Source organism: Cimex lectularius, unplaced genomic scaffold, assembly GCF_000648675.2.
Source record: "Cimex lectularius strain Harlan isolate CLEC.00 unplaced genomic scaffold, Clec_2.1 scaffold68, whole genome shotgun sequence".
Classification (NCBI taxonomy): Eukaryota; Metazoa; Arthropoda; class Insecta; order Hemiptera; family Cimicidae; genus Cimex; species Cimex lectularius.
Genome location: NW_019392732.1, coordinates 1,156,860 through 1,184,045, shown reverse-complemented (window position 1 = coordinate 1,184,045; position 27,186 = coordinate 1,156,860). Strand labels below are relative to the sequence as shown.

The window sequence follows — 27,186 nt, the reverse complement described above, 5'->3', positions numbered from 1 at the left end:
ATCAATTGGTCGAAACTCAGGTGAAAAAGCGTAGAAACAACAACGTTCTACCCCAATGTACGAAGCCCCTACGCGTATTAAGTATTTAACTGTTAAAAGACGTTTCACAAAATACACAAACCACAAAAAAAACTCACTTTCCCCATTGTTTTTCCGGTTCCGTTCATTCTTTTTCAACATGAAAAATAAATGTCTGATCGTAGAATCGTTGACGGTTCAAGGGATTATGAAAAAGTCTAAAAGTTGCAGTGAAAAATTAAGAATACCAAATTACCATCGCGCGCGCGTGCGTTAAATAATAAATGTACGTTTTACAAGAATAATAGTTCAATTAGTTTTTTAATGCGTTATTTCTTATTTGGAAGATTTATATTTTGGTATGTTCTCTTTTATATAACTCTTGTAATAAAGTGGCTCTTAACTGGACAATACTCAGGGGCACTCTGGAAGAAAATCCCAAATTTTCCCAAAAGCCCCCGTCCAACAATAGAGGCGTAATTTAAGAGTGGGCGCACCGTGGAACTCGGTTAGGCGCGCCCCCGGCGAAAAATATAACAAAAGGGGCCGAAAACAAAGAGGCCCTCGGCCGAGGCTTTTCACGACTTGCAACTGGGCGACAAACGGCCGACCCCCGGGCCCCTGGCTCCCTCATCATTTATTCAAGGGCCGAAGGGCTCAGGGGGATGAAGACAATCCGCCCTCCTGCCCTTGACCCCGAACGGCGGGACTCGTATGAAACTGCTTCTCTACTTTACCTCTGCCTTACCTGTCCCTTTTATTGATCCATCCTCTATCAACTGCACAAGACGACCTCCATGGCCTACGTCCCGATGAACATGAATATAAAAATATCCTTCCTATATTCCATTCTTTATTCAGCAACAATGACAATTGATTTAATATTGCATACCTTTGAGACTGTCAATTCTATAGATATAAGAATTCTTCATAATTTCGTAAATTTTCATCCATCCCACTGAACGAAAACATCTTCAATTCCTAACTGTAAAAGACGTACCAACTTTTTTTTAAATTGTTTATTACGTTACTTTGGGTAATATTAGAATTATACGACTAATTGTATATAAACAAACATTTAACTGTAGCAGTTAATAATCAAATTAAGTTTGTAAATTGGGTTATGATAATTCCATGCAAACTAATACTAACTAAGCTCTGCTGGTTAAGACGGCTTCTACGGGTGGCATTGTGAACAGGTCAATACTATCAAGACCCGCTCTTGGTCCCTGGAATTCTTGTAAAGTTTCAAATACTTGGATAGTTTATACATTTCAAACACAAATAAAATCATGTATGCAAAGTTTAATTGTACAATGGTTGTGATCCGTAGATAGTGGCTCCATGAACTGATATCCATTGATGACCTTCGCTGTTTTCGTACAGAAAATTAACATAAAAGGCATATATTTTGAAGTGCCTATTGACCTATTTATTTTATGATGATTTTTTAACTAAACAGGTGTGAACTTCGGTAACTTAATATGTCTTAGATAATTTTCGTGCATTAAGTACTGATGTTAATATGATAGCCTAGCTTTCTCGAACATAAAGGAGGACTGAAAGCGTCAGAACACGAACAAATACTAAAACAACACACACACGAAGACAGGCTTACCCCACAATAAGTACACAGCATAGGCGGATCCTTTAGCACCCTGGAATGCAGCTGGGTAATCACCAATAACCCACTTGTTAAAATGTTAGAGGACTCAATAGGAAGCCAATGTTCAAATATGGTTGTGGTACCATTACTAAATATTAGTATTGGTAGTAAAAAAAGTTAATAGAAGATTCCTTTATGCCCTGACACTAATAGGAGTAGGCTAGACATGTTCTTCTTTTTCGTTCTAGTTTGTTGATATCTTTACAGTCCAAAAATTGATATGCTGTGTTTTACTTCTTGTTATTTCATTCTAATGAATGATTGTTGAGATTTGCTCGCCCGCAGGTAGCATATTCTTCTTGAAATATTTGAGCAATTACTTTGTTAATTTCCACATTTCTCACATGTATTGTTTTTGTAAATTTATTAATTAATTTTTTTAGTAGAAGAATTTTACAAGACTTCTGGCTAGTAAATCAGTAGCAGGATTTGAGACAAACATTGTTCTAACTTGAATAGAATAGGTTGATAATCCCAACATAGTTTAAAATTCATACTTGTTTAGTGGTCATAATCGACCATATTAATTATTTAAATTAATAATAATAATATTAATTAATAACAGTTTAAACTGTTGAGGTTATAAATGGTTGGAAAAGGAGTACCATGTCATAAGTGGTAGTAGAAGCAGTAGGAGAAGTTGTAATAATAGAAAATTATTTTCTTCCAATAGATTCAAGTCATAATGACTCAGCTTTATTTCTTTTCCTAGGTTGTTAATGGTTCCCTCTTTTCCGTTTTAATTTTTCAATTATTCATAGCTTCAAATGCTGTGTTTTACTGTCTGTTTTTTAGGGGCATCCGACATCTTGGTCATTTCAGCCCCAAGCGCATGCGAAATAAACAACACACATTCCATACGCTTTCACGCAAATAAATACATTCACACATACATACATTGCATTCATTCTATTTGTAGATGGAATACTCAATATTCCTCCATCGACCAGCATACAATAACATACTAATCTAGTTCACCAGTTTTCGCGCTCATTCACGCTCATAAATACACTCACTCATACTAAACACAGAAGCACATACCACATATTTGGACGGTTATATTCAATAAAAAGTTCCCAATTACCCTAAAAAGCGGAACAGGGTGAAACTCGCAACCGCGTCCGAGAACGATTCTTAAATTCGGCGGTTTGCCTACACGCTCTCTGTACTGAGGCAAAGCATGACACGCCTCTAATATGTGGGACACATCGAGCAACCTTTCTCTGCATAACGGGCACTGTCTATTTGACAACTATATCTTTGCAGAGAATAATTTATTATTTTTTCTTGCGCACATATGTTTTACGAAGCAACTCTGCTTAAAATTTTATCGGTTTACCCTGGGGTAAATTATTTTTGGCCAAAATAACCGATTGGTTTGACTTGTGTGGGTTTTGAATAATATTTCATGACCTCCACTTTAACAACTGTGTAACAAATTTATATAATGGAACTTTACATATTAAATTCTGTCCCTAACAAGGAGGAAAAATCGAATAAATTGATCCTTTTATTTTAAATGGTCTCAGTTAAATTTCAAACTATTTTAGGTTCACTCTTTTGTATTACAAAATTCAATTGTTTTCTATAATAGAACGTGATATTTCAAGTGCACCGAAGGACAGCAAAGATCGAGAGAATTTCAGGCAGCGGGTACACTCAATGTTGAAAGGGTCCGTGGACAAGCGATTCTTCGTCCCTGTCTACGCCCGGGGGGTTAAAAGAATGGGATTAGAGTGTTCTCTCTATTGAGAGGGCGGTGGGGCCCTTTTGATAAGGCCCTTTATCTCACAGGGGACTTTGATTGATTGCATCTTATTACTTAGAGAGAGCGGAAGTCTGGTTGTGAGCTTCGGGGGCAGAGAGCTCACATCCCAAACGGTGCTTAGATTGCCTCTCTAATTGGCCCCTAGTCACACCTTCTGTCCCTTGGACAACTTTCACGCAAACAACTTGAATCTGCAACTTAGCCCGTTGTTATACAAGTTACGGCCATTGGAATCGCTTATAACATATCATCGGGTCTCCTAATCCAATAACTTATACAACTTCCTACAATGAATTATAAATTGAAAACTATATATGTAAACCCCTTGTTCCTAGCTAATTTTTTAAATTACATTACTTTCTTGGTCATATTGCTCATGACTGGTTACAGTATGATAACGTTTAGAAAAATCAGTAGCACCGTTATTGCTTTTTATTATACCTTAATTTAGGAACAAATGTTAAACTGTCCATTTGGTTTGTCACACGCTTTTCCGCTTTACACCGTCTTTGTAGTTGGTCTGTGCTTAATTTTGTCGACTGTGTTCCTTATTAAATTTATAAAATACAAAAGAGTCTGTCATCTTTACGTTAAATCTAAAGTTTTACTTGCTGTAAGATGCAATACTGGAAAAATGATGATTATATGCTCCATTAAGACAATCGAACTACTTTCAAAATTGCCTATTAGTTCGTAAAACGTAACCTTAATAAGAATAAACAACAGAGACTACCGCGAGATACAACAGTCAGTCATCTGCTGAGAAGTGAAAGTGCTAAATCCATACATTCGTCAGACATTTAATTAGATTTCGTGGTCCGCTTGACCAAATAAATTTTTTGAATTAATTAAGGTTTTGGTTGAGATAAAAAGTCAGTGTCACAAGCGGGATTCGAACCCACGACCTTCGGCTAAATACGCCGCTGCTCTACCACTTGAGCTATTGTGACTTCGATCCACTCGGACACTAACTTCCCATCTCAACCCCACCTTTTTTGAATTTTCCCTCCTTTTTGCCATTTTTCAAATGTCGTGTAATCTATTTGATTCTCAGCGGCAAATGAAAAAAAAGGTGGGGTTGAGATGGGAAGTTAGTGTCCGAGTGGATCGAAGTCACAATAGCTCAAGTGGTAGAGCAGCGGCGTATTTAGCCGAAGGTCGTGGGTTCGAATCCCGCTCGTGACATTGACTTTTTTATTTCAACTAAAAAACGTAAAAAACGCTAGGCGTGGTTAAAGTTTATTCAAACGCTATTAACACAAGAAACAGACTGAATGTGACTTAAAAACGGAATAATGGGAATAAAAAAGAAATTAAGAATAACAACAAATCAAAATGGTATCGTAACGAAATGCTTGCAGAAATTGATTTTCAAATCAAAGCCACGCCTACATTGTTAAAAAACCTAGGAATAACAAAAACAAATACTGGGATGCTTTACAAACAAGATAAAACCCGAACAAAATTGACTTCGGTTTTTGGCTCACTAAACTATTGAAACATTATTAAATGATACGCAACAAATTTTATATAATTTACAATAAATGTGCTGTTTTATGTCATTTTACATGATAAAAAATATTTAAATAGATCCAGAACTAGTGCCATACACCAAAATACCTAAGTTACTTAGATCGATTGTCGTATCAGGCGACCCGGTAAACTTTGTGAGTACTAACTTCCAAGTATTGAGACCGAACCAGCCTTGATACTATGTTATGATAATAATGTGTAGCTTCTCAACTAGAAGCCAAAACATATTAACTGAAATTAGTTTAAAGACGAACTGCATTAAGCGTTAACTATTTTTGCTGTTACGTTGTTATTCGACTTATCCTTTCGTATTTACTAAAACAGGAAGTTCTCGTTCACAATCAAAATAATTGTATAAATCAATTTTTTCAATTTATCCAGTCTTAAATTTAATAGTTTAATAATAATTGCAATTTTGTCGGCCGCACTTGCTTAACATCGGTATTTGAAGATTTTTAATTACTTTTTGTTCCCTCAAAAGAAGTAAATGATAAAAAGGACAAAACAGTAGGAGGAGAAGCACATTTTCTTTGATGGCTTTGAGAAAAGGAAACCCTCATTCTCTCGTCGTACAATTGATTTCTGAATAACAAAAAAAATTGAGTAAATTATTTAACAAAATATATATTAATGTTCTTTCATCTAGAATACCAAAAATACTCATTTTTACGTCTGTCTGGAAATTTTTTGACTTTCTATTTTTGTTATATTAATTGCCCTAAGAATTCGGGCGTAAGAAAAAGGGGTAAAGGATTTATCAGCCTTATAACCAGAAAGTTTTCTAATAAAAGTTTCCTTTTCGCATTTTTAATTAAACCGAGATATTTTTAATTAATCCTTTTGTTATTTTAATAGCTTTTTGACGCTTCAAACGAGTCAATATTCCCTTTTTATTCTTAATTCAAAACCCTGGTCTGGGTGGGGTATTTGTAAGTAATTTTCTTTTCTTTTATAATGCCAAATATCAAATGTTTTCTTCTTTTGCTCTCGTTAAACTACTTAGAAATAATGGAAACTTTAACATTAAAAAACCAGTGTATACACTAAATATTATTTTATATAGCAACACGCTGTATTTTTAAAATGTTAATTGGGTGTGCATTTCTTTTAATCATTTTCGTGTTCATTTGATTTGTTACTGCCGGCAAAATGTAACGGAATAAATTTTATTTTATCTACAGAATTTTATTTATTTTTGTTAAGACGATGCGCAGTTTATTCTGAGGATGCTGTTAACAAGCCGGTCTGCCAGAGGTAGTTTGTCAAGTTGAAAAATGTAGATTATTCTCCGATAAACTTCAAAAATAACTCACCGCTCCTCACAACTGTGGTTTACTTAGAGTTTAAACGAAATTTATATATTTTATTTCGTTTCCTCGCCTCAGGATTTTAAAGAGATGCCATTATTTTGTGATTTATTGGCAAAGGGAGCAAAATAAAGTTTAATCTAAGCCAGTGACTATTTAGCAGGATTAAAAGTAGATTGTGCAAGACGTTTAGGATAATCAACCTCTACTAACAACTTGCAGGAAAATGGTTTACATAATCAATTTATTTCGCTCATTTAATAGAGAATATTTTGTCTATGACTAGGAAAAAATTAATTCTGCCCGCGAAAACCTAGCATATCGTGATTGAAGATCTGCATATTAACCAGGCTAAAGTTTTCTTTTATGTACAAATTTAGTACAATTTTGATATCCAAATAGTTCAATCTGGTTCACATTTCATCGCCAATTTAGTGTGTCAGGCTTGATGTTCTGTCGGAATAATGTCGGAATGTTCACTGCACGTCGACAGTTATTTTAATTTGTCACATGTTGGAGGTTGACAATTTTTTACACAGGTAGACTAAAACAACAAGGACAAGCAGATCATAAAGATGGAAAACGACCAACCTTCTGGTTCATAACCTCGTAGAACTCAAGTAGATATATTTTAAAGGATATCAAAGATATATCTCTTAAGTTTTGCCAAGGCTGACTGTCGTTTAGCCATCTTCTTTCGTGTTTGTCTTTGTAACATCGTCCGATGAACGTTGAGTTTTGTACAAATTGCAAATAGTCAATTTTGGAATGGCTTATTTTTTATAACTCTCGATTACCTATTTATTACAATTTTCAATGGATGTCTGCTTGTTGCCTCTCGCATTCTTCCCCGATGTAAGTTCGTATAAAAAAATTATTCATGTCATTCGTATCTTTTTTTAGGTCTGGAGTAATTGGTTTATATGCAACTATTGGATTCAGAATCGTATGGATTGTTTCTTATCCCTTTGGTTTATATATTATTGCAATTCTGGCTGTAATTTATCCATGTCCCATGGATGACTGTATGTTGCCTTTCACGTTCTTCCCTGTGTGGTCTGGCATGAAGGTTGGCTATCTTAAAATATTCGATGTAGGAGCAAATGAATTGTTTCTGCTTACACTCGTTTTCCTATGTCCTGTTTTGGCAGTCATTTAGCGATGGGTAGGGATGTCCCATTCTGCGTGGAACTGCAGCGACGACGGGTGGTATAGTGTGGTTTGAGACCCCGAAACGGCCCACCTCGAGTTCTCATCCACGGCCCTTTTCTCAATCCGGGTTCCTTCATATATCCTGTGACCCCTCCAAACACTTGGTTGCAAGGGGGGTATCCGGGCACAAAATAACGGTGTAACCCAGAGAGCGTGGCATACTCTCTAACGCACAAGCTGTTCCTGTGTTGGCCCTGGGTCGGCATGGGGTGGCGGGTGCCTTAGTACACGAGGGCCAGTGCACCACATCCTGTCTGCATAGACGGGGGAGGGTGTATGGCCATCTGCACCACGGGGTAACAGAAATGTTTCAAATTCAGCCCATGTTTCATTGGGAATGGATTCGTGATGGTGCGTGGTGACGCCTCTGGCGGAAACTTAGATAAGAGGCTGTCTTCTGCCTGTGACCTTCGTGAAACTTGCGTATGGCCACCGTTATACACCCGGCCTCACGGGATACGGCGGATGGGGCGTCAGCGTATAGGCGTTGAGAACGCGATGATTATGCTGGATAGTCCCTCGAATGCGTGAGTAGTTGCGGACGGGAACGGGTAGTGAATCGGTTTCTCCTACTCGAATATGCTTTGTATTGTTGTGCGTATGACGGGCGTGGTACCCTTGGGGAAGCGAACGATCGGACCACCTAGGCTGAGCCTATGGCGTCCCTCGATCAGGCTGAGTGTGTAGGCTGAGCTCGACAGGAGGGTTTTACCGTAAGCGGTGCTCCTCTAGGTGGTGGTTTGCAATTCCACTTTAAATAAACCGCGGCCGGGGCGAATCCGGAAGTTTCTACGCTATGGGAAGCCCCTAAACTCTGGGAGAAGAGTGGCCTTCTCTATCTAGGGAGCGCGTGGTAGACCGGGCTGATCTATTTCGGCTACCGTAAGAACAACCCGTGCGCGGCAGACGGTTTGATGCTTAATGCAGACCCGGCCACTTGGAATGGACAAGCGGGGAGCGAGGTTGTCTTGCCCCTTCGGGGCTGAGCTGCCCCTACACTAATGCTGCGACAGTAACACCATTCTGTCGTATGCGGAGGTGCGTCAGCTCTCATCTTGAGAATCAAAACGTCCGATAAGGCTAGGTGCGGACGTTAAAGATCCTCATAGTCCTTTTTTAGGATGACCGAGTATGCGGTAATGGAACTGTCATTTAGCCATCTCGAATGGATGTATGCCTGTTCTCTCATGTTCGATCCTGTTGTCGTGTTTGACATAGGTTGGTTTATGTACCAATAGTACATGTACCTTAAATCGATTTAAGGACAGGTTAATTTTTCAAAATGTCTCTGATTATCTACTTTACTGTTATGACTTATCCATTTTCAGTCGATGTCTCCATATTGTCTCTTGTTATTCATACAAATGTGTCTGATGATAACTGATTTAAGCGCATATTGCCTATTTAGGATCAGCTTACCGTTTGATTATTGCCATTTTGATTGCCCCCTTCTGTGGATGTCTGCAAGTTGTCCCTCGCGTTAGTCTATATTGTGAGGTCTGATACAGGTTTGTTTGGAGGTAGTATATTCGACTAGTGTATTTAAGAGTGACTCGATTGTCTCCAGTAAAAATAAATTAGTTAGAATTATATAATTCGATATAAGTACGGAATTACAACTACTGAATACTTCTAAAAATAAAGAAACCTTAAAACATTTTTGATAAATTTTAGATAGTATTGAAAAAAATAATTGATCGTCTTGTGAATACTAGTTAAAAGTGGAGTTGTAACAAGCAGGGATGTAAAATATGATCAATAGAGGGAGGGATATCGGTCTGAATTTTCGTTTGAATTCGTGGGCAATCTATCGTCTGTAAATGATTTTTCGTCTCTTCAGCCGGATAAAAAACTGCATCTTTATCTTTACTTTGGATCCGAGTTTTCAGTAGGGGCGTGACTGTGCTGTATACACACTGCGGGTCTGAAGTTGACGAAAATCCTCCATGTTGGCGGTTTTTAATGAGGGTCCCTCGACGGGTAGACTCGAGGGCTCTCTAGCCCACTCGTACTATCTCCATCCCTCCTATTTAATCTTCTGCCTCCTTTCCTTCCCTCTTCCTACGCCCACTTCCCCTTATCTCCCGGCCCCTTTGACTTACAATGTAGCCCTCGACTATTAGACAACTTTATAAAGTCACGACCGTCTGCCTTTATTTTCGTCGAGTCGTTAAAAGAATATAAACTTTTAGAACAGTTTGAGGAAAAAACATCTCGTCTTTCGCTTTTCGAAAAAACGCTTCAGTTTCTCTCGGCGGGAATCGATCGTTCGATCAGTCGGTAAGAGCCTGGGCTTTTTTGTACTTTGACACGATGTCAAACCTGCATGCATGTGGAAATACATTAAACTCAGCTCACGTAAGTCGAAGAAGAGCAAACGTCAAAAAGCGTTTCTTCCAAATATCGTTGTACGTCTTGGTATTTTTCCATTATCCTTTCCTTACCTTGAATCGATACGGGGTAATAAAAAATCCATGTTATTTGATCTACATCTCTGTTTCATTCATTTACTGCCAATAAGAATGGGTTTTGAACATCTTAACGTAAGTAGTTCAGTTCTAATTTTTTCCTAGGCAAGCGCTAATTTCGTTATGTGGAATTAATTATCGATAATTATTTAGGTGTGCCATTCTTCTCAACTTTTTAAGTGATTTTATATTCATAACAAATTAGGCAAAGCTAAGACATGGAATGATAGATAGCAACAGCCATAAATAAAACCAAAAATAAAACTAAATTCTCAATTTTATTTGACGGAATAGTACTTTGTTACACAGCTATGTTCTCCATGTTAATTGTAAAACTCTTTAAGATTTGAAAATAAAAAAATAGAATCACAAGAATACTATCATTATACGCAATAAAAGGGAGGAAGATGAGAAACCACATGCAGACATCCTCTGAAGATGCCTAGATGGCTCTTAGTACAATAAATATTAGAAATTATACTAAAAGAAATAATCGGGCATCTCCTAAATCAACTATAAGACTTCATCGAACCTTGGATGAACGTGAGAGCCAACAGACAGAACCGGTACAGTTATTCAAGTTAACTAAATAACAGTCAGAACCGGTAATAATAGGTAAATCAAAAAGATTAGAAGTTTAGATAGAATCAAACTGTTCCTACGCCGAATATTAGCACATACACCAACCACTATTAGGTACTACAGCAGGTGCGAATTTGAGAAACAGCATGGAGATATGCTCTGAAGCTGGCTAGATGACGTTTAGATTAGAAAGGACATATTAGAAAGTATAGTAAAAGAAACAATTGGAGTTTCTTCTAAATCAACAATTAGCATAGAAACTGGACTTCATCAAATCCTAGAACCAGGAACGAACCTGAGAAACATTTAATAGCATTCAGAACAGGAAATAGTAGAAAAATCGAAAAGATACGAAAGAATGGAGCTGTATCCAAGTCGAATATTTACACAAAAACCAACCATTATCAGACAGTACAGCAGGGTTGAACATAAGAGAAAGCACGCAGACATCCTCTGAAGATGTCTAGTTGACTCTTAGTAAAGGAAATATTAGAAACTATAGTGACTGAACCCGTCGAGTTTCTTCTTAATCAACAATTCGTACCACTATCAGACCGTTTTGTTTTTTTCGAAATAGACATTTGTACATAAACCGGACTTCATCAAACTCTACAACAGGATCCGTGAGAGTCAAGGCAGACATCCACCGATTATGGCCAAAACTGAACGCGTCTGACGGTGGACGGTTTTGATGTTTAATTTACTATACTTTTATACTCGGCGTCACAAGAGTAGAAGATCTTTAACGTCCACGCCTGGCCGATTCGGCCTTATCGGACGTTTTGATTCTCAAGATGAGAGCTGACGCACCTCCACATACGACGGAATGGTGTATATGTGGAAGGCGCCCCTAACCATCCCTAACCAACCCAAACTTTTATACTAGGAACCTACAGAAACGAAAAGTATAAGACAACATAAAAACCTCTGTAACATATGTTACAGACTATTAAAAAAAAAAAAAATACGCGGCCATCCTTGGTCCTATATAGATTAGACTTAATGAGTAACTGAACAGGATGGCCAGAAAAATCATATAAAAATTTAATTTTATTATAATTTTTATGTAAGTTTACATTAGACAGAATAATTTTATCTTTATTTTTCCCTAAGTAATTTTTTTATTCAGGTCTGAATGAGCGTCAGATTCACACCGTCGCGTTGTTGAAAGACGCCTGACGGGTTTTCTGAGTGGAAAAGTTTTCAAGAATAAATTGAAATAGCGAGTTTATTTGTTCTGATTCGTGACGACCGAGTAGAAAGTCTTGTTGAGAACAAACATCGAAATTAGACGTGCCCACTGAGATTAATCGTCTATTTGTGTCTTATCCTCTTTCAAGACCGCTCAGATATATCTAAGCGGGTGGGTCGGGTGGCGCGGCGGGGATTATCGGTTTTACCCGCAACACAACACCCTTTGTTTCTGAGGGCGAATTTAAATTGTAAATCCTCCCCGAGACTCTTTATTAAACCGGGGTAAAATAGAATTTAAACACGAAGCAGTAGGTAATTCCGTCCTCTTCCAATACAAGAAATGCAAATGGGGACGCCGCGCCGGACGGAAGAACCGCTCTTCTAATTGTCCTTGGGTTTCAGAGATTTAAAGGAAGAGAAAAATTGATCGTTTTAATTGGATTTTCTCTTTATTACGAACAGAGCCAAAGCCAGAGCTCAGGGATTTACAGATTTTGAAAATCCCACGATCGTTTTTTAGTCTATGATATGACCTTTTCCGTCAAGTTACAGAAATCCATTATACTTCTAACGCTACACTATTTCACTAAGGAGAAAGTGGCAATAATCCATTGGCGCTTTACAAAGCGCTCTGGATTATCAGGAATGCTTCTAATAAAATTGGTTGAACTAGAGGGTTAGGGTGAGTGGCCTGGTTTTCATAGATGTGTGTGTATCGACTTCTTGCAGATTTGTGGACAATTTCGAGGCGGATTTGACTATCTGTGTACATAGCACTGCTCGGGTAAAGTTTCAAAAGATTTTGAGTGGTGTGACTAGACCTAACCTCACACTTGGTAGGATAAATGTAATAGATTGTTGGAGAGGTGACTCGGTGAAGGTAGAAGGTTACTGTGGTTTGCTTTCATGTAGGCTAAATTCCAATTGGAAGAAGGTGTCCGGGAAGTTTCTGAAGGCCACTGCTAGTTCTGGTTTGCTATAGGATGCTATCGTCCACCTTGATGAGTTTTGTTATCGGGTTTGATAAAAATATTTGCAACGCATACTTAATTAATTTCTGTCAAAAAAAAAAAAAAAAAAAGATGTGGGTCTGTAAAGCAACATGTTAACGACCAAACTACGAGTTCACCATCTCACAGACCCCATGAGCCAATTTGACAAGGTTATAATAGATGTCACTCCTTGTATTTTTAAAAACTACTCAACATATTTTTTGTAATTAAACATTATTTCTAGGTTTTGGACAGGTTTTCGATCGAGGCAGATAATCAATGTTTACCTTAAAACTAAAAGGTATCCTATCCTATCTATTAGACACTTTTTAATACTCATATTCTATCTGGGTGGTATTTGAAGGTCTTCGTGGTTTGGGAGATGAACTAGGGCTATGTTTCGAAGGATGTAAGACTGTAGTGACTGGATTGTAGGTTGGAACCCTTGGTTGAAGCCCAAAGTTCGATTACAGACACCCAAATAATTTGTAGTAATCATATTTAGAATGGTATGTTTGCTTTCTAGGTGAGGTGTTCTGTTATATAATGGTCTATTGAGTAGCCTGGTCAGTTATATATTTCTGACTCGTGTGTCGGGGTTCCAAGAGGTCTGACGGCTCACGCGAGCATCGTGCGCACAGTGCCCAGCCTGTCTTTTGCTGGTCGAAAAGAGGAAGCCTATTGCTGTTGTTCCTGATGATGTGAGGTTCCAAGTAGGTATTTTGCCAGTGGAAATTTCTAAACAGCAAACATTGGTTGGTAGGAGATGTGGTATAGTTGTTGATTAGAGTAGAAGTGGTACGATGACGGGTGAATGTGCCGATCTTGGACAGTGGTCTGAAGTATTTTGGACTGGATTCGTTGAAGTTTGAACTTATGGTTTGATACATATGTCCACATAGGTTGTAGTAAAGATGTGAAGATGAGGCTTTTTTTCTTTGTGAGTTTTTTTTACAATTGGTCTTTTGAGTAGACAGTTCTATTTTTCAGAGTCGAGTGAGATGGTACGTAAGTAGGTCTTTTGTCAATATAAAGTCCCAAATACTGATATTGGTTGCTGGGAAAGAGACAAACTATTATTAGAGGAGAAATAAAGGTTATTTTCTAGGATATGGTTTAGTTGAGTCTGATCGAACATTCCTTGAACAGTCTAAGATAAATTCCGCTAGAGATTTCTGAAGACTGCCAGTCTGTTTAAGCAAACGATGGCAGAATCATAACCCTCGTAAAAAATAAGGCAAATAAATTAATTAAAAATAAATTCACTGAACGATTGTCAATCGACAAGTAGAAATGCACTCAAAAGACAAACTAGCCAGATTGTGCGGTTTAGGATCAAAATTTTTAATCCATATATGTTGAAAAAATGACAAAAAGTGGTAAAAATTGGTAAAGTTGTAGGTTGAGATGGGGAGGTGGTATCCGAGTGTACCGAAGTTACGGATAGCTCAAGTGGTTAGAGCAGCGGCGTATTCAGCCGAAGGTCGTTGTTTCCAATCCTGATCGTGACACTAACTTTTTCATAGAAATGGTTAATGTTGGGGTAAGTGCGGTGTTCAATCCTTTTTTAAAAAAGATAGTTCCTTCTCACAGGAAGTTGTTTTCCAACTAAAAAAACTTGTTGGAAAACAACTTACTGTGAGTTGGACAGGATCTGACTTTTTCATCTCAACCAAACCTTAGATAAAAAGAATAATTATTTTTTTTAATATTATCTGTTATTAATATGTTACATACATACATATATATACTATATACAAAATATACAATAATGTTATTATTCAGAAATTATGAGATGCGGTCTGGTGTGATTTCAGAAAAACATTTTCTTTATCGTGCCAACGTTTCGATCCTTTATTGAGATCATCTTCAGCGCCTGGAATTTACAAACATTGTTTACATTCAACAAATACATTTACGATGTGGAAAAGTGAATTTATACAATGCAAAATATTTTTTTTCATATATATTCAATCGAAGTATTTCTACTCACTCATTCTTGCCTGTCGTGTTGAGAGTGCCAGTGAGATTTTGATTTTTTATGTTTATATAGAAACATATTTATAACAACATATATTTATATAAACATAAAACAGCAAAATCTCGCTAGCATTCTCAACACGACACGCAAGAATGGCACAATTACACAGAAGATAAACACTTTGAGGAGTAGAAATACTTTGATTGAATATAAAAAATATATTTTGCATTGTATAAATTCACTTTTCCATATCCTGAATGTATTTGTTAAATGCAAACAATGTTTGTAAATCCCAGGCCCTGAAGATGATCTCAATAAAGATCGAAACGTTGGCACGATAAAGAAAATGTTTTTCTGAAACCTACATCACACCAGATCGCATCTCACGATTTCTGAATAATTATCGGTTAACGGCCACTAATCACCACACAAAATAATGTTATTGTTATTTGTTAAAGTTACATGTTTTGGATACATTATTCCATGACTCATTACTAAAGTTGCGTAATGTTTTGTTAAAGGTCCGTTTTGCTTTTTGTATTTTCCCAAATGAACATTGTACGTATCATGGATAGATTTTTCGTTTGATTCAAGTTTAAGCTCGTTTCGTTGTTGCGCTTGTTTTATATTGCACGTATCTTATGTAATTTGTGTTTTATTTGAGAAAAAAATAATAGTGAAAGATTGGTGAAGCGGTTTGGTGTTCTAAGGGTAATACGTTGTCATACAAAAACGAGTTAAGGAGGAAACTCGGTAAAACAGGCCTATAGACTCTTATGTTCGAGTTTAAAACGATATCAAATTATAGTTTCCTTTTTAGCTCCCCTATTAAGTTTTCATAGTACGGTTAGATGTATTCCATCTGCGGTTAGTAGCGGTCTGAATAATTCATCGGTCCTGAGGGGCTTACGAGTCAGGGGGCTTAATGGAAGGATGTAAAACAGAGGAAAGTAACAAACTGCCTGCGAAGGCCCGCGCCTCGGAAAGCCGTTCTAACCCGTGCTGGAACGAATTCGCGAGACGGTTTAAACGAGGCACAAAGAGGAAAGAAAGGATTAGAGGAGAGCAGTTACCCGGAGATATCGAAGGATTAAGAGTTAAGGATGTTGTCGTACAAAAGGACGGGGAGGCTTAGCGAGCGGGTTTCGCACGCCGGCTCTCATGCGCGGTCCCAAGCACCTATTTATTAGCGGGGATGAGCCCTCGCTCAAGTGCCCTCTTCCCAGATACAATTTCCTTAACGGCCGAATTAGTTTTTTACTCCGTTACGCCCCCCCCCGAACGGCTGCCTTAATTCCGCTAATAGGCGGGCACCATAAGGGACGACATGGGCTTGATAAAGGTGCGGCCGGCCTCGCTCGTTTACCCGCCACAGCCCGCCGTCCACGCTAATAAATAATTGTTTAGTATGTAAATACGATCTGGGCCTTCGGCCGGGCCCGACGGTAATTGTGCGTTTGCCCTCCTTCTCTATCGCCCTCGCTAAATACACAACAAACACGGATGAGGGCTATTAGCTGCAATCCCCTATCCACTCCAAACAATTATGGATAAAATGACTTACTTTACCCCAGTTTATGGATACGCGGCAACTGTGGCATTTAATTTACAAAAACCTAAATGTTAAATTAACCCACTTATGTTTAGTGGTCTAATTGAACAGATTGTTTCAATTAATTATTCTTTTTATGTAAGGTCTTGGTCGAGATGAAAAGTTAGTGTCACGAGCGGGATACGAACCCACGAACTTCGGCTCAATACGCCTCTGCTCTTACCACCTATCTATCGAGACTTCGATCTACTCAGACACAATCACCTCGTTTCAATCTACAACCTTTCGCATTTTACCACTTTTTGCCATTATTCATCCCGCTCGTGAAACTAACTTTTTCATCTCGCCCAAGAGGTTACATGAAAAGTCTAAATGTTACATTTTTAACATTGTATTGTATTACACGCTGAGAAAGAAAATTGTGAGATTTCGTCATATTGTGTGCAGGGTGATAAACCTGTAATTTTGGTCATTATTGGTTATTTTGGTCTGCCTATCCACGTTGCCATAGCATATCAGTCGTGTTTTGCATTTCGCCATTTTCACTATTGTATCTGGGCGAATGTTAATTTCTATAAAGTGGTGAGACGTGCGAGGTCATTGTGATCATCCGTCTTTTCATTTTTAATCTGTACAACGGTTGGAATGGTGTAATTGTACATTATTGATAAAAGAACTAATTGAAAAAATAAACCAAAAAATACAAGTCGGCCAAAATATGCATATGAACTACAGTTAATAAATATCATCTCAAAACTTTTCTGAAACTGCCTGAATACCCGAAAATCTGGAAACTGCAAATAGCTTAACACTTATGTTGGTCCCATGTTACGAGGGAATTTCAAGGAATTAGGGCATCAAATATACTTTCTAAATCAGAGCTTCGAGTAAAAAATAAATAAAGTAACATTTGGATTCTTTGGTAATCCAAGCATAAGCAAGCATATAGACTAACCACATGAAGAACCCAATAAAGAGGAAATCCTACTTAGCAGAACGAAATTAAAAACTCAAACAACATAAAGTACAATTAAATTCACTAATTTCGTGGTCCGCTTGACCAATTAATATATTACAATTAATTAAGGTTTTTAGTTGAGATAAAAAAGTCAATGGCACGAGCGGGATTCGAACCCACGATCTTCGGCTTGATACGCCGCTGCTCTAGACTTGGGCTATCGTGATTTCGATCCACTCGGACGCCAACTTCCTATCTCAACCCCACCTTTTGAGTTTTCCCTCCTTTTTGCCATTTTTCAAATGTCGTGTAATCGGATTGGATTCTCGGCGACAAATGAAATGGCCACGGAGAGCTTTAGTGAAGTATACTTCATTTAAGTTAGTGTCCGAGTGGATGAACTAAAAACCTTAATTTATAAAGTACAACCTTAAAAAATAGTCTTATCAACAGATGACCAATGTCCACAATGTATAGATGAGGAAGAGACGACAGAACATATCCTTATACAACTGTCCCATAATAGTTAAGAAACGGCTATGGTACGTGGGATAGCTATTGTTGGGCCATGTAGATCATTATTTCATAGCTCTGAACAAAATTTTCTATTTTCATAAAAGAAACAAAAATCGTCCAGGAAATAAATTATAGATCGGCATCATAGACGACATAATTAAGTGGTAAAAGGGAGAATCCTTACGACTCCAATAGTGACAAATTTAATATAATTGTGATCCGTCAATTCTGGTTTTGTTTTGGTTTTTGTTATTTTTATTTTGGATGCTCTTGATTTCAGTGAATTACTGACAGTCAAAGTGAAAGAGAATATAAAGACCAGAACAATCGACGACTATTAAGCTACTACTACGTTTACTATTAATATTGGACATGCACTAACATAATTAGATGGAAACTTTATCAGATTATAAAAATGAAAGAAAAGCGCGCGACAACATACAGACATACATTGATAATGGCGAAATCCACAAACGCGTCTGACCGTGACAGTTTTGATGTATAATTTATAACTAATTGGTAGAGCAGCGGCGAATTTAGCCGAAGGTCGTGGGCTCGAATCCCGCTTGTGACACTGACTGTTTATCTCAGCTAATATCTTACATATAGATTAATTAACTGAAAGATAATTTATAATATACTAGTCACACTCCGAAACACAAGAAATACAACAGCTCTGTAAAATAAATCACCTGGTCCTTTGATAAACCTGAAATTCTTCAAGAACTTCCCAACAATTCTGTCTTCTTTCCGACTTATTTACGTAATGCAAAATTGAGAACTACACAGTTTCACATATAATGGAAACTTTCTTACATTAAAATGATTCCATAGACTCGTACAAATTTTAGAACCCTGTAATCTTATCGTCCCATTACCCGTCACTTCTAATTTGTTCGAAATAATAATTTATAAAAAAAATTCTCAATTTGTCTTTTGAACCCACTACTCATCAACTTCAGAAGAGTTTCAGATTTCATTACTTCATGTCTCGAGCAGAAACTGTACGCGACTTGGAATGGTTTTAGATGTTTCTGAGGCCTTTGAAAGAGTGAGGGATTATTATACAAATTAAAACTATTTTTACCTCAGGTTTTCTGATTTTCATACCTTAAGGAGATATTTTTCGCATTAAACCAGGAATCGGGGACTTTTGCAATGAAATAAGTGCTTACAGGTGTACCATATTGGTCCAATGCTCGCTCGTTTGGTGTTGTACACAATTTTCATTTCAGAAATGCGCTCATATGAGAATAACGAAACTTCCTTACCGCCACATACGCAGATTACATTGCCATATTAACAAGTCACCCCTATTCTACACAAGCTTAACTTACGTTGCAAAACCGCAAGCCAACGATAGAAAAATGAAGCAATCTTTGGGGAACGTTTAACACCTCTTAGTCAGAGCATATCACTTTTACACACCGTCGTGAGACTTGCTGTAGCATATATTTATACACGTTCTTGTTCCTCAGCCCGACAAAATTAACTATTTAGGACTTCCATTTGACAGAGAGAACTTGGAATCCGCCCACTTGGTTAAGAATCAACACACGATTTAAAATTAAAGTGCTTTATTACACACTAAACAATCAAAACTACCATTAAACTTTCGACACACATACCAACTCAAACCTATTTGGATATACGTATGCCAAGTTTATGGATCGTCCAAACATTCCAATATTTGAAAATTATTGTTTTTGTGTGTTTCTTAGTGACCCGTTGTTTCATAATTTCTCGAATCGTGAGGAGCGGCCAAGAATGAGGAAGTTTAGAAAAACACCTTTTTCAGGCCAAGAATGAAGTAGTTTAGAAAAACACCTTTTTTATTTTTTTTTGCCGATGTTTCGACCTTTATTCGGGTCATCTTCAGGGCCTGGGTTAATTACAGAATACATGTTGATAGGAAAAAATACCGCCGTAGCTACGCCAACATCATAAAGCAAATAAACTATTAAACCTTAATTTTATATTTTCCTTTCCGTCGTCATCGACTTTAATAATTAACTTCCTTTCCAGTATTGAATGCCGAGCAAATCCAATCCAGAAAATCCCCATTCTCGACTTCCTTTGAGTTAAATAAAACCGCCTATGATCAAAGAAAATTTTCCTAATTTACTGCGACTAACACCCTGTCACAAACATATAAAGACAGCAGAATATAAGTTCACGTTTTAAACACTTTCACACAAGACTAATATGACACCACAAACTGCACCACACTTTATGTGAGTATGAAATACTTGGTTCAACGTTTATGTTTACATCTGTATTGTATTTTTTCCAATCGACAAGTTTTGTAATTTACCCAGGCCCTGAAGATGACCCGAATAAAAGTCGAAACGTCGGGAAAAAAATGAAAAACGTGTTTTTCTAAACTACCTCATTGTTGACTGGCTTTTTATCAAATTAAACAATTAATAAAAATAACATTCCACTTTTAATTTAGAATCACGTCAAATTAACTGATTTCTTCTTTATGAAAAACCTTATGGAAAAAGTTAAAATTTTATTAAAGACGTGGTGATAAAAGTTTTCACTAACAAATATAACTATTCAAAAAGATATGGTGAAATGTTTTTTTCATATTTATATTAATTATTATTTAATAGGGTAATGTATAATATACATTCTATTGCACATATGGGCTAACGGAACAAAGGAAAAAATCATTAAAGACATAACGTTAATAACCTTTAATAAAAAAGGTAAAAGTAAATCATTGAAACGTCTTCTTTTGGAAATCATTTTCGTATCTCCACTTTTTTTAAAAATTTCTATGGGTCCAATTTATCCTAAAATACATGTTTATCGTACATGGCCAATCTTGTGTTGGTTTTAAACGCTCACTCATGTCTGTAGTCATGTACCGATATCAAAACATCCTGGCCCTTATTATTACTCTAATCCTAAGTTATCTATATCAAAGTCCAAGTATACCTACCATTAAAACGGAAGTTTTTTTGCTCGAAATATCATCTTACCGCTTCTCACGACTTTAATATATTATTGTTTTTAATCAATAATTTTACGAATAATTGTTCCAGCCCCGTCTTATGTGAACAATCTCACAGTTACCTGCTCTGGGGCCAAAGCCCGCGCAGGTGCTCCTAATGCAGAGAAAGGTTGCTCGATGTGTCCTACGTTCTGGAAACGTGTCATGCCTTGGCTCCCTACAGGGAGTGTGAAGGCATGCCATCCAATCTGAAAATGATTCTCGAGCACTGCAGCGAGTTTCTGGGTCCCCTGTTCCGCTCTTTAGGGGAAATTTTTTTTTTTTTTAATTTTATATAATATGTCTTATGTGTTGTATGTCTATATGTTTTGTCTTAGTGCATGTATTTATTAGCGTGAATGGCGAGGGGTGAGGGCGAAATATAACGTCATCATCGCCCCTCGAACGTTTAGAGCGTATGAGTGTGTGTTCGGGATCGATGGCGGAATATTTATAAAAGTACTCCATCGACCCCAATCTAGATTAGTTTGAGTATAGGTCGGTGGAGGAATATCAAGTACTGTATGGATGTATTTATGTGTATGAATGTAGCGTTTGAAAGGGTAAGTAGAATATAGACTTAGTTGGGGGCTGAAATGACTTAGATGTCGTAAGCCCCAGTCAAAAAAAAAAAAAAAACACTTCTCAGAGATCTTTGCAAGCCATGTTTTTTCATCATTCAAAACAAATTACACCACCTTATATCATCACATAGGCGATTGAAAAGACTGTGAATAAGAGACCTCTTAAATGAATTAATATCATATTCATCCAGAGCGGTAGCCATTGAGTAGCTTTATCTATATCTCCCGGATTGTTACAATCACGAATTGAAATCCAAACTGGTAGTTGTATATAGTACAAATACAGTTGTAGATGAAGGTAAATGAAGTAAAAAACAAACTATTTATATATAAATAGTTATTGCTATTGAGCTTATTCAGGATAATTTAGATTCAAAGCTAGGTAAATGATGTATTACCATAAAATATCAAGGTGACAAATAAAGAGGCATATAAGGCAGACATATCTTTTATATTTTACACGCTTTTTACGTATTTACATTAATGATGTACATTGCGTTAAAACGAAATCCTCTTTAAATTCCCAGGGTTTGGCAATAATATTGAAAATCGATGTTACAGGGACTGATTGGATTTTTTTGAATAGCGTGAGGTGATTTTTCTTGAGTAGGTTCCGTTAAAGAAAGATTTAACCCTAAAGAAACCGTAAAAATGAGAATTCTGAGTAAATTGAAATGATAAAGAATTGAATATTTCCGTGCAATACTTTTTTTTTGCCTCCCTCGTCCCGACTTATTTCTTATTTGGCCCACCCCCACGCATTTCGCTCAGAAGACGACGAGTTGAATTTAATGTCGTAACCGAATTGATTTGAAACTGTTCAGCGGCGTCGAGCTATCTTTTGTAAGAAATTCAATTTGCCCTCCATTTCCTCGGCCGGCCTCGTCTCCCGACTTCAAAGGGTTTGGAGAAACGGTCCCGGGCCGAGGCGGGGGCGGGCATCAGGAATTTGCGGTCAAGACTGATGAAAGCCGTCAGCGGTTTCCGTTTGTTTTTCTTACCCGTCACCACTTCGTTGGCAAAAAGAAAATACCAAAAAAAAGTTATTACCTTCAAGCAGATTTACAAATGGCCTAAAAATTTACAACAGCCCCGACTATTAAATATTTAGAGATATTGCCACGCTGGCAATTTTAATTTGCGGAAAGCCGGAAAAAGGCACAACACTTTGCCATTATGGTCAAGAAGACTGAACTTAAAAAATCACAAAGCGTCATTTCAATTTAGTAAGGTACAAAGAGAATATCCTAAACTTACTTTCACTTTCTTTAATGGCATGGCTCTCTCTATTAGTCCCTGTAATAAAAAATTGATTGAAAACGAGGGGAACATCGCTATCTAATTCCTTATTCGCCCTTTGATGTAATAGAACGCCGTCCAATATAACTCGGTGGGGAAATGAAGAAAACGAAATTGAGGAATGCACGTTGTATCTAATATTAATAACGGAAAAAATTCTCAGAACGGTAAAACAAAAATTAAGGGCTACACATGAAACTTGCTAAAAAAACCTTGTCTAGGACTGTATTTGTATCTTTTAACAAAACGAAAAAAAATGTGATTGGCTAAGGAATGTTAGTAGAATTGGTTACAGACGACAATTCAGCTTTTTGGGTCTGTCGACTCGCCACTAATTCAAATATCCCAACCAAAAAATGATAAATATATACTATGTAACAGAGAAGGCGTCACCATTTTATAATCTTTGGTACCTTTACAAAAATTTAATTAGACGTTTTTCGACAAATTTCAATGGCAATTTAAATTCATCGAACAAAAATGTAAATCTTTTGAATTTGGTATTCAAATAAAGGTAAGAGACGATAAATCGAGAGAGAAAAACAGAGGGAGAGGGAGAAAGAGAGAGAGAGAGAGAGAGAGAGAGAGAGTGAGAGAGAGACAGACAGAAATGTTGATGTTTATAAATTTTAATTCCTTTGATAACTTAAAGATTTTTTTTTTGAAAACTGATGTATTTCAATTAAACATTTTTGATGACAAAGTTTTTTTAATTTAATTTATTTTATATTTACAGCTACGAATATTGTATTAAGTACATATGTTCATATAATGTGAATTTGTCATTTGAGTCTCTTGTAGGAGAAGTTGCCCTGTGGCACACGGAAATCTTTTTAATCTTCACTCAGGGCCACATTAGCTTCAATCGTTTTGGAGATTTTCATGTAGGGTTGGAAATTGATAAATGTCGTTTAATTTATCTATCATGTGTGTACAGTGATAGATGCAATTTTTTGGAGCGGGTTTTGTTGATTTCCTGTACAAACGGGATGTGTAAGTCGGTATGAATAGTGCAATTTGAAACTAAACAGGAGCATTTCTAATTTGGCGGTGAATTCTAGATTGAATTGATTGGAGACGTTGGGAATTGAAATAGTTGGTTGAGCCCCGTACTTCACAACCCTACGCCCAGAGAGGTCTAATCATTTCTAATTTTGATCGTGAGTCAAGTAGTATTTTTAATAATTTATAACGTCGGTTTGTTTGCTATCTTTTTAGTCTTGATTCGAAGTCGGTCGTTTAACCATGATATCGTTAACCATAAGTCCAAGATATCGCACAAGGTCTGTGGTAGGCAATAGGATTCCGTTTATACTCGCTGCAGGACAGATATTTTTAAGTAAGGTAAATTTTATCTGTACTCTTTCGTTAGGTGTATCTTTATTCTCAAACCAACCATACTGAACCATAGTCAAAGGGCATTCGGGGGTTTGCCACAATGAGACAGTGGATAAGCTGGCCAAGGCTGCTACCGAAAGTGGCACTACTCTTGACATGTGCTATACTAAAGGAGATCTTAAAAATAACGTTAAAAAAATATGTTCAGAAAAATGGCAAGTTTTGTACAATTCTCCGGAAGCTGGGAAACATTATCGAGCTATATTTTCCAACATTCAAAAGCAACCCTGGTTTGCAGTCGGGGGTAAGAGTAAAGCGTTCTACTCCACTATATCTCGCCTTAGGACAGGGCACGGTATATGTGGAGCATATTTGTACAAAATAAATTTAAGACCCACCCCTAATTGTGCTACATGCGATGAGATCGAGGATCTCAAACACATAATTTTGATCTGCAACGAGTACGAAGTTCAGAGAGCTGACTTATTATGGAATATTGTTGGGTGTAAAAGTGTCGAACGGCCTTTCAACTTGGACACATTAATTGGTACTAATGATATAGATATATATACTCATATATTTGATTTTCTGGTATCATGTAGCATTGAAATTTAAATCGGAGGATTAGGCTAGGTTGTGTGAGGAGGTTATGATCAGGGGGCGAGTGGGGGGTCATTGTCGGGACGCTTGATTTTTATAAAGCCCTCCAGTCCCCGCTGCGTTGGCTTGGGCCGCTTAGGCCAAATCCTCCTGGCCCCTTTGGTCGTCTCCGCCTCATGGGGTTTCATATAATTATTTCTTTGGCCAATGCATAAAGTAAGGTCAGAAAAAAAAAATACTGAACCATACTGTTAATTCATTCAGGTAAGTTTTGAGTGCTAATTGAGGGGTCCGAATTACGAAGCATCGCGAATGTATGCGTTGAAATTAAGACACAATGCGTTAACATGTGTAATATCTGAGTGTATATTGAAAACAGAAATGGGCCCAGTATGCTTCCCTGAGGAACACCTCTAATGCGTATGTAAGGAGAGAATTCTGTTCTCTGACAGGCTCGGCCAAATCGAGCCGTCAGATAAGATCTTAATATAAAAGAGCAATTATGAAAAATCAAGAAAGACACCCAAGCAATTATATTTTTGTTTGAGAGTCCAATAAACATTTATGATGATAAAGCAGTTTGATTTTTCATAGTAAAAACAGTATCGATCTTACATTTATATATGTGTTAATAGGTAAAAAAAGATAATGTCGATTATTTAAATTTCTAATTTCACAGGATTAATAGGTAAATTTGCAAGTACATTTTTATATTTACATTTTTTGAAAATAAAATTATTTGATCAACATAAACTTTGAAGTGTTACGACATTTCATTGATTCAAATACAAAGGATTGTTTACAATCGTCAACAAATGTTCTAAGTTTATTGTTTATCTTTTTTTCATAATTTTTTGTTTTCTTTTTCAGATTGATCCAAAAGTAGCATTTCCCAGGCGAGCGCATCCAAAAGTGAGTACAAACTGATATTACTTAATCACCGCACGTTCTCGTCGTCGTCCCTCCCTGCACCCGGCGATGCATAATGAATGCAATTTGATCCCATTCGGCGTACGCGCTTTTTACTTGTTTCATGATTTGTTCCGTGGATCTCTCGCCATCATCCTCGTGCATATTGCAAACGGTGGAGTTGGCGTGGTGGAGCGGAAACAGATTCCCTCTCCTCAGTTTTCCCTTCTTCACCCCGGATAAATCGATGACAGTCGTGTGCCGACAACAACGAAAAAATCGAATATTAACGAACTCACCCCCGGGAGTTCATTAGAGACCCCCAGAGAGGAAAACGGATATTACTTGTAGAGTCTTCCGGAAGGTGGTTTAAGTACATAGACTCCGGTTTAACCTGCTATATACACAAGGCGCAGCCGGTTCGTATTAAAGACAAAACCAGGTTTTCATCAAGGAGAAACCACGTACTTTCTAGTTTGCCCCACCCCAAGCTCCTCTCCTTAAAAGTCTTTCGGGTTTCGATAGAAGTTTGGGTCCACACGGAGGGGATAATTATTGATTTCGTACTGTTCGATTTTTTAGGATAGACCACGTGCCTGTTCTTGAGAAATTCTGCCACGCACGCTATATCTTTTTAACATTAGGAGACTCAACAAATATATCCTGTGCCATTAGCAGAGTTAAATTACGAGCGACATCATATCCGATGACAATTTATGATCAGCAATTAAACACTAAAATTTTTTAGTGTTTCTCTATAGATTTCTTTTCACATTATTTTTTACTTTTCAGAATTCACAATTTTTCTCACTTTGCACTTTAGCATAATTCATCAAAAAAGCCAAATGACTCGTTTTCCTGCACTTTCTATTTTAATATGATTTCTTTTCTTTTTAAAAACATGGATTGACTAGATTCGGCTTTATAAAAATTATCTTTTTTCCATTATTAATTAAAAAACTAATAATATTATTAATTAAAAAATTAATAATGTTTGGTTAATTTGTTTCTGCTTTGGGGTTGATGGGGGATCGATCAGGGTTATAATTGCGATTCTTTATCAAGTTACAATTCGACTTTCGAAATTAAAGGTTAAAATTATATTTAAGGTGGTGGGCGGGTTTTTCCGGGAAATTATACCAGTAAACCTAAATTTTACAATTATTGCTCAACAACTAAAACTGTCACCGTACGATAGAAACTGATGACCTCAGTTCCGCCGATTGTCACCGTTGGCCACGAAGAAGTTGGATAATATTTTCGCCATTCATTCCCGACTGGGATAAATGAGAAAACGCCGCCGTGCCACGGTACAAAATTGCTTCGCCCGTCAATTCAAAAGCGTGTCATTCAATTGATGTTATAAATAAAAACGTCGGTTTTCTTTTGAATCGGTTTCATTCGGTTTCCCGAGAGCAAACGTCAAATAATCAGTTCGCCCCCTCGGTCCGTCGCGTTCCGCCTGTTGATACAATCTCAAAGCGGCTAATTAATTAAAACAGATAATACCGGAAAGCCAGCTGGTTCTAGAACTTAGGGGCTCCACCAGTTTCGTTTGAATAAGGTACAACGGAAAGGTACTCAGTACGATAACAAAATTTTTGTTTAAATATAAAATGTTCGCATTTTGAGTTAAATACAATAGCTTTACTTACGATGATAACGCAAGAGTGAGAGATATAGAGATAAAAAAGATAAATAGATATAA

At 37.1% G+C, this 27,186-nt stretch overlaps 1 protein-coding gene across 23 annotated transcripts in view; it reads left to right on the top strand.

The window, feature by feature from the left end:
* LOC106661379 (RNA-binding protein Musashi homolog Rbp6) overlaps positions 1-27,186 on the top strand; it is an 892,072-nt gene that overhangs the window by 496,201 nt on the left and 368,685 nt on the right. For all 23 annotated transcript variants that reach the window (XR_001339703.2, XR_002910290.1, XR_002910298.1 and 20 more), the window contains one exon: positions 25,440-25,481. Coding sequence is in view for 6 of the 23 variants with exons in the window: in XM_024226885.1 (XP_024082653.1) it covers positions 25,440-25,481 (42 nt within the window). In the remaining 17 variants the exon portion in view is untranslated. The remainder of the gene's footprint in view (positions 1-25,439; positions 25,482-27,186) is intronic.